General features: G+C 37.7%; 1 protein-coding gene across 1 annotated transcript in view; it reads left to right on the top strand.

Annotated features, from left to right (window-relative positions):
- Positions 1–9,220, top strand: part of SNAPC3 (small nuclear RNA activating complex polypeptide 3) — a 33,074-nt gene that overhangs the window by 8,390 nt on the left and 15,464 nt on the right. The window contains exons 3-5 of the mRNA XM_007954157.1: positions 5,788–5,872; positions 7,384–7,488; positions 7,920–8,069. Coding sequence (XP_007952348.1) covers positions 5,788–5,872; positions 7,384–7,488; positions 7,920–8,069 — 340 coding nt within the window. The remainder of the gene's footprint in view (positions 1–5,787; positions 5,873–7,383; positions 7,489–7,919; positions 8,070–9,220) is intronic.

The following is a 9,220-nucleotide window of genomic DNA, read 5'->3' as shown; positions in this document are numbered from 1 at the left end:
TGCAAAAGGGTTCATATTTGTTGTCTGTACCTCCCATGTACCTCTCTATGTCTTTCTCATCCTCAATGCTGCCGTATTAGTCACTTTGAGCAGTATTTTTAAAAACTCCCAATGAATGTGCAATAATATCGAGGCTATAGAAAAAAAATTATCATACAGGAATATGGGTAATTATGTATTCACCAGTCATTTCTGAGTAGTAAAACCATAAAACTTTTAGAAGAAAACATAAGGATACAGCTTCAGGACCTTGTTTTTGGCAGTGGATATATCCTTAGATTTAGGTCATTGATCCATTTTGTACTTACTTTTGTATATTTGTATATGGTGTGAGGCATGGATCTAACTTCATTCTTTTGCGTGTGGAGATCCTGTTGCCCTGGCACCATTCATCAAAGAGAGTTTTGTTTCCCCACTGAATGGACTTGGGTCACATTGTTGAAAATCAGTTGGCCATATATAATAGGGGTTTATTTCTGGACTCTCAAATTTTATTCCATTGGTCTATATGCCTATCCTTAGGAGCTCTGGTGGCCTAAGGCATTTGACTGCTAACCAAAAGTCTGCCGGTATAAACCCACCAGCCACTCCTTGGAAGGAAGATTGGGCAATCTACTTCAGTAGATACATGGCCGCAGAAACCCAAGGGGGGGTCGCTATGAATTGGAACCAACTCGATGTTTTTTTTTTTTTTTTTTTTTGCTATATGCCTATCCTTATACTAGTACCACACTGCTTTGATTACTTTAGCTTTATGTAGTATGTTTTGAAACCAAGAAGTGTTGAGTCCTCCATTTTGTTCTTTTTCAAGATTGTTTTGGCTGTTAAGGGACCTTTACGATTCCATGTGACTGAGGATCACCATTTCCATTTTCATAAAAAAGTTGTTGGAATTTTGGTAGGGATTATATTGAATCTGTAAGTTATTTGGGGTAGTATTGACATTTTAACAGTATTCAGTCTTCCAGTGCATAAACACTGGATGCCTTTCCATTTTTTTGGTTTCCTTTAATTTTTTTCAGGAAGATTTTATAGTTTTCGGTTCTCAAGTCTTTACCCTCTGGTCAAATGTATCCTTAGGTATTTTATTATTTTAAGTGCTATTGTAAATATATATATATATATTTTTAAAATTTTCAGCTTATTTATTGTTTGTGTATAGAAACAACTGGTTTTTGTGAGTTGATCTTGTACCTTCCCTTTTACTGAATTCATTTACTTGGCTCTAGTAACTTTCTTAGGAGCTCTGGTGGCGTAGTGCCTAAAGCATTTGACTGCTAACCAGAAGGCTGGAGGTTCAAACCCACCAGCCACTCCTCAGAAGGAAGGTCGGGCAATCTACTTTCATAGTGATAGCGCCTCAGAAACCCAAGGAGGGGTTGCTCTGAGTCGAATCTGACACAGTGGCAGTGTATTTGGTTTTGGCTTTTTAGTAACTTTCTTTTTTTTTTTTTCCAATTGTGATTTGGGTGAAAATTTACAGAGCAAATTCACTTTCCATACTGCAGTTCACATACACTTTGTCTCATGACATTGACCACAGTTTACCACAATGGAACAGCTCCCCTCCCACTTCCTCCTGATAGTTACCTCTTCCCTGTGTCCATCCCTCCATGCACTCCTGCCTCCTGAGCAGTCTTCCTATGCATAAGCAGCCCTTCTTTCTCCCATGATGGTTTTTTAGTAACTTTCTATGAATTCTTTCTTTTAGGATATTTCTATATGTAGGATCATGTCATTTGCAAGTAGATATAGTTTTACTTACTGTTTTCCAATTTGGATACCTTTTATTCCTTTTTTGTTGCCTAATCACTCTGACTAGGACTTCCAGTACAGTGTTGAATATCAATGATGAAAGCAGGCATCCTTGTCTTGTTCCTGATCTTAGGGGGAAAGCTTTTAGGCTTTCACCATTGACTATGAGTTAACTGTGGGTTTTTCATAAATACCTTTTATCATGTTGAGGAATTTCCTTCTGTGTTCCTAGTTTGTTGAGTGTTTTTAATCACCAAAACACCAAAACAAACAAAAAAACCAAACTCACAGCCGTTGAGTCGGATCTAACTCATGGCAACCCTCCTTGGGTTTCTGAGGTGGTATCACTATGAAAGTAGATTGCCCAATCTTCCTTCCGAGGAGTGGCTGGTGGTTTTGAACTGCCAGCCTTCTGGTTAGCAATCAGATGCCTTAGGCACTACGCTACCAGAACTCCCATTTATCACCATAGGGTGTTGGATTTTGTTAAATGGCTTTTCTGCATCAATTGAGGTAATCATGTGGTTCTTTTCCTGGAAAATCCCAAAGAAATTAGTGTTAAAGTTAATAAAATAATGAAGTGAAGTAGTAGGATACAAAATTAATGCAAAATTCAGTAACCATCATAATACAATGAACAATTAGAGGACATAATGGTAGAAAAGATCCCACATACCATAGCCACAAAGATGATGAAATACCTTTAATAGGAAATATGCAAAACTTATGTGAAGAAGATTTTAAAACATCCTTGAAAGACATTGAAGAAGATTTGAACAAATTGAAAGACATCCCTTGTTCTTGGATAGGGAAATTCAACATTATAAAGATAGTAATTCTTCCTAAGTAATTTATTAATTCAATGTAATCCTAATAAAAATGCCAACAGGTTATTTTATGGACCTAGATAAGTTGATACTAAAGTTCTGTGGAAAAAACAAACATATAAGGAAGCACTGGGGAAGAGAATAGATGGGGTACTAAACAATGAGTACTAGCTTATGAATAGAAAGACTCAAGGAAAAAAAAAAAAAAACCTCATTGAGTTAATTCCGACTCATAGCAACCACCTTTGGGTTTCCAAGACAGACTAGTGGAATTGAATAGAAAGGCCAGAGTTAGCTCCAAATACATATGGAAATTTAGCTGACACCATGCACAAGAATAAACAGCAGAGAAATTAGGGATAGAAATGTAGAAAATGAAGCTATATGACTTCAGTGTCATGAGTGGCTTTCTAACTGTGACAGAAATACAGAAGCATTAAAAGAAAAGATAAAATTAACTGCATAAAAAAGTTTTGCACAGCAAAAAATACCACAGAGTGCCAAACTAGAAGGAAATATTTACAATATGTACCACCACAAAGACCTAATATTCCTAATATATGAGAACTTTTTAAAGTTGAAAGGTAAGACCAAAAATCCAATAGGTAAATAGGAGAAAGACATGAACCAATACTTTACACTCAAAAAATACTTAAAAATGACTCACAAACATGAAAGAAAACCTGAAGCACACTCATAATTAGAGCATTGCAAATTAAAACTACACTAAGATAGTTTTTCTCACCTGTCAGACTTGGACAAATTTAAAAGAATGATAACTCATTCTTTTTGTGAGGCCATGGAGAAGCAGACAGTTTCATATATTGCTGATGAGAATACAATCTGGTATACCTAACAGTATTACATGCACACTTACCTTTTGACCCAGCAATCCCAGTCCTTGCAGTCTACACTGTCGACACACCTCCAAAAATACTAAAATGCTTATCTACGAGATTAATCATTGCAGCAGTATTTGCAATAACACGATATTTGAAATGCCCTAAATATATCAGTACATAGGCAAATGTTGGACGCAATTAAACCTCTACGTAGTAGAGTACTACATAGCTATAATAATGGATGAGGAAGGATGAACTCAGAGTGGTTTCCAGGACATACAATTCAGTGAGAAAAGCAAAGCCCCAAAACATATCTATAGTATATTACCCTTCACGTGAGAGAAGGTATGCTGGTTATCTCATCTGCAAAACCTTTTTTATGTGCTCTCTAAAAAATGTTTTTTCTTTGGCACAGAATTAGCTTTTATCAGTAAAAGGCACCGGGAAGCCTACAGGGTTTGGTAGCCTGCAGGGGGTTGCAGGAGAAAAGATTTTGCTTCCTGACAGGCTCCTGCAGGGAACTCAGCTTTCCCAGTACCCAATTCCTGCAATACATGGCAATCAGCAGCAGCTAGCAACTTTCTGCAGTACCCACCTCCTTTCAGCACCTCCCTTGAACAGCTTTCCTTTACATCCTCGAGGGTAGCTTTCCAGCAAGTTCCACCAGTAGAACACCATAGTAGCTACTTTGTCATTCAGTGCCAGTCACAGCTATGCCCTCTCCAGCAATATCTGGCTTATGGATCTGGATCTCAGTCCTTGGAGGTAAAAGAAGAGCTCTTCCTTGGACTCTCAGCCCTAGGAGTAGTGGGCACTCCTTATATCTCTGTTCCTATTCTTTAGAATCCTCTTCACTTCATAGTAAATTCCCTTTAAAGCTAGTAATTCTTTATGTTATATTCTCCCTATTCAGATTACTGTGTGGTTTCTTTCATAATTGAACTCAGATAGATATATGTTACTAGGGCTGTTGATTTCAACTCATGGTTGACCCCATGTTCGCAGAGTAGAACTGCTCCATAGAGTTTTCAAGGCCGTGGCCTTTGGAAGCAGATCTCTAGGTCTTTTTCCTGAAATGCCTCTGGGTGGATTCAAACCACCAACCTTTCAGTTAGTAGTTGAGTGCTTAACAGTTTGTGCTACCAAGGGACTCCTAGACTGGTATAGAAGAGAATATAAGAAAATACATAGGTATCTGCTTATTTGTACATACAAAAGAATAGGGAAGGATTGGTAGCCTATAGGGGGTAAGGGGAAAAGGGGAGGAAAGTAAGGCAGGATAATGCCCAATGAGATGTTGTTGATGTTGTTGTTGTTATGTGCCATCGAGTCGGACCTGACTCATACCGACCCTTCCTTGGGTTTCCGAGGCAGTATTACTATGGAAGTAGATTGCCCTATCTTCCTTCCGAGGAGTGGCTGGTGAGTTTGAAGTGCCAGCCTTCTGGTTAGCAGTCAAGTGCCTTGAGAACTACGCTACCAGAGCTCCCCCGATGAGATGACATGAGAGCTTGTTAAAAAAACAAGAGTTAACCGAAGGAACTCCTAATGGCCAAAGCTAGGACAATTTGAACAACAAAATAAAATAATATTAGACTTTAACTTATAGCATAAAATAAATACCCATAACTTCATACTAATATAGATAGACAAATAAATGGGAGAAAAAGACAGCTTCTTCATAATAAATTCCAGTGGATAAAATCATTGATGAATGTTTAAGTTGCTGGGTGCAAGTTTGAGGGGAAACAGGATGAGAACATAGTCTCCAAGTATCTTCTCTAAGATACTTAGCAAGTACTTTTTAGTGGGGAAACCAGGAAGGCAAGACCTTAACCAGGGTAAACATAACCACCTATGAGATTCAACCAATAAGTATTAAGATTGTGAACCCTTTGATGTGATACTGAGAAAGGATATCATTCTTGTGCTATTCTTGCCAAAAGAAGCATATCCTTATAATTATGGGGAAATAGCAGATAAACCCAACTTGAGAGGTATTTGCAACATAACTGATTGGAACTCTTCAAAAGTGTCCAGATGATGAAAGTTGAGAGACTGAGGAACTGTAACAGACTGGAGGAGACTAAGGAGAAATAACAAATGCAGTGTGGGATGCAGATGGGCATTAAATGGAAAAATTTATGAAATCAAAATAGAGTCCAGGGTTAATAACATTGTGTCAGTGTTAATTTCCTGCTCTTGTCTGGGAGATAGAGGAGACTGCTTGACTATTTTTTGTAGCTTTTCTAGAAATCTAAAATTAGTTCAAATAAGAAGTTGAAAAAAATAATTAGGGTTTTTGAAGGTAAAGTAAAGAATATTAACGTTTAATTTTTTTTTTTTTCTTGTATCTACAACAGGCTTAGAAAGAGGCTCATGGAACATAGGGAAGAAACCATAACAATAGATCGGGTGTGCAGACAAGAAACATTTGCTTATGAGATGGTAAGTCTCATCTTTTCCCCTTCCCCACAACAAGTAACCTCTCTGTCATTGGTTGAGTGTTTGTGATGACTAAATGTTCACTTTATATCAGATATGCTTAGTTGAAAACAAACCAGAAAAACTTAACTGGAGCTGGGAACAACAGGGAGAAAAAGACATACAGAATTCAAGTGACCATATATTTGACAACAGATACTGGTGGTACAGTGGTTAAGCACTCCGCTGCTAACTAAAAGATTGACAGTTAGAACCCACCAGCTGCTCTGCAGGAGAAAGATGAGGCAGTCTGCTTCTGTAAAGATTTACAGACTTGGAAACCCTATGGGCAGTTGTACTCTGTACTGTAGGGTTGCTCTGATTTGGAATTAACTCAGCAGCAATGGGTGTTTTTCAGATTTGTTTGTTTTGCTTTTAGCTTTTTCTGTTCACTTAATCTTGTTCTTAGTATTAGGCCAAATCCATACCTTTTTACCACCTTACTCCTGGTTGCCTTTTTTTTTTTTTTCCCCCCTACTTCTGATAGTGGCTTACTATATTCTTAATCCTAATTCATTATCTCTGTGTAAAACCCTTAGTACAGTTTAAGTTGATGAGTCCTTAGGGATTAGGAGCTAGTAGATGTGAAGGGTTCATTTAGTAAAATTTCTTTTCGTTGTGCTGGGCACCGGTTAGTATGTAAGGACATCTATGTTGTTTTGCACCTTTCTTTATTTTGCATCTTTTGCCCAACTTTTGTACCTTTATTTCCTAAGCAGCCCATTCTGATGACCTTTACTTTGTAGTTACTGAGCATATGAAAAAGTATGACATATTAAACATGATAATGTTGTAAAATAGCATGAGTTTTAGAGCAAACATCTATATTTGCATTTTAACTCTGGTGTGACCTTGGGTTAATCTGAGTTCCATCTGTAGAATAGCTTCATAATATGAGGTATGTAAAAGTGTTAGTAACTGTAAAGTGCCAGTGTTACGCCAACATTAAAGAGCCCTGGTGGCACACAGTTAAATACCCAGTTGCTAACCAAAAGGTTGGTGGTGTGAACCCACCCAGCAACTCTGCAAAAGATTGATGTGGAGGTCTGCTTTTGTAAAGATTGCAGCCAAGAAAACCCTGTGGGACAGTTCTGCTCTGTTGCATAGGGTTGCTGTGAAGCACAAACGAGTCAATGGCACCTAACAACGACGACAACCTGTCAACATTAATTTCCCTGTTTTATTATCTATTACTAAGCAGTTAGTGTCAGGCATCTTATTAGATGTTTTCTGTACATGTTTCCAACAACGATTCTGTAAATTGAGTATTTTCTGGTTGTTTTTTCTTCTTTCTGTTTTTAATAGAAGCTGAAACTAAAGCTTAGAGAGGTTTAACAGTTTGTCTGAGATAAGAAGTAGGAGTCAAACCCCCAGGCCTGTTAGACTGAAGCCCATTCTGATAGCTCTGGCACCACACTGCCTCTCTGAGCCCCAGTGTCTGACTCAGTCTTGTTTGATTCATTTTCCTCCCTCAGGAGTCACATGCTATAGGAAAGAGGCCTGAAAACCCAGCAGACCTGGTTGAAGAGGGGGAGCTTATCCTATCTCTGAATATCTTATACCCTGTTATATTTCAGAAGGTCAGTGTTGAAACCTTTTGGATTTCACAGATAAAAAACTAACTTTTGTCAAAGGGTCTAGTGTTTGAAGAATTCCATTCCTTCGGGCTCAAACAAATGCAGGTGGATCTATCTGTACGATAACTAATTTTCAGGGTTGACAGCCTGTGTTTTTGAGTTCCTTGTTTTAATGAGAAATATTGTAATTAAAGTGAGCCCTGGTGGCATAGTGGTTAAAGCATTCAGCTGCTTACCAGTTGTCGAAAGGTCATCTTATTCCCACCAGCCACTTGGTGGGATGAAATTGCAGCCCAAAGATTGTTAATGCTAATGTCAGTTAATAGTATTTTGATTATAATCTGTATCTTAAATTTTAAAAACTAATAACTTAATGCAGTCCTGCTCTGACAGAAATATTTTTTTTAATTGCAAACTGACTTTTTGACTTTTAGCACAAAGAACACAAACCATACCAGACCATGTTGGTATTGGGCAGCCAAAAGCTCACAGAACTGAGAGATTCAATTTGCTGTGTCAGTGACCTCCAGATTGGTGGGGAATTCAGCAACAATCCTGACCAAGCCCCTGAGCACATCAGCAAAGTAAGTTGATTTTTTTTTCCCTCATAAAACAAGAGGAAATAATAATAAGCTGTGGAAGTGATTACTCTGGCATTTGCATAAGCATTCTACTAATGCTTCATTCTTCCGTTAAGCTGCTGATCTGTCATTCTCAGCTTAAACATCACAGTGGGTCTCAGCTACCTCTAGTCTAGACTCCTTAGGCTGATGTCTAAGACTTTTTATTATTACTTTTTTAAATGTATTTTATTGAAATATAAATTATGTACAGTGAAATACACAAAACTAAAGTGACTTGGGTCAATGCATTTTTTTTTCCTGTTTTCCCTCCCGTTCCTTCGCCTCCCACCCCTGGCAACCAACAAAGAAAGCTTCTTTCCATATATAAACCTTTCCTTCACCCTCTACAACAACGAATTAATACTGTATTTGTCCTGTGATTGACTTATTTCACTCAGCATAATGTCCTCCAAGTTCATCCATATTATGCAGTGTTTTACAGACTCTACATTATTCTTTAGTGCTGCATAGCATTCCATTATGTGTATGTACCATAGTTTGGTCATCCACTCTTCCACTATAAATCTTAGAGTTAAGTCCCTTGCCAGAAATGTAATTATTGGCAAATATGAATTTGTTGCTATCATTTTTGCTATGGGCTTTTTTGTAGTGTCGATTTCTTTGTTCCATATAATTTTCTATGCTGAGCTTGTTTTGTTTATGATGTGTGTTACCACTTCCTTCATTGCTGTTTTAGTATTTGCTGAATATTTATGCTGGTCTTCTTTTTTGATATGAAGGTTTATCATTTTTCTTTGAGGTTACCTTGTGATTTATAGTTTTCTTCCCAAGTTTAGAACAGTGTGTTCTATCTTGTAGTTGTCCTGACTTCCCCACCATCTAGAAGTTCTGTAACGACAGTTTTTTCCCTCTTTTTGTTTGTAGTTGTCCTCATTTGTCAGTTGATGTCTCTGGTTCACTGTTTACAATCTTGTAGGCTTATTTACTTTGGATACTTCCATGGCTGGGTTGGTTTCTGGGTTATGTCATCATGTGTGTTAATGGTCAGTTGTTGTTGGCTGTTGTTGCTTCTCTGTCCAAAGGGCTCCCTTTAGCATCTCTTGTAAGCTTAGTCTGGTTTTAACAAATTCCCTTAATTTCTTTTTTTATTT

This window comes from Orycteropus afer, unplaced genomic scaffold (genome assembly GCF_000298275.1).
Source record: "Orycteropus afer afer isolate SDZICR_OR568_19922 unplaced genomic scaffold, OryAfe1.0 scaffold00435, whole genome shotgun sequence".
Taxonomy (NCBI): Eukaryota; Metazoa; Chordata; class Mammalia; order Tubulidentata; family Orycteropodidae; genus Orycteropus; species Orycteropus afer.
This window is presented reverse-complemented; position numbering and strand designations above follow the sequence as displayed.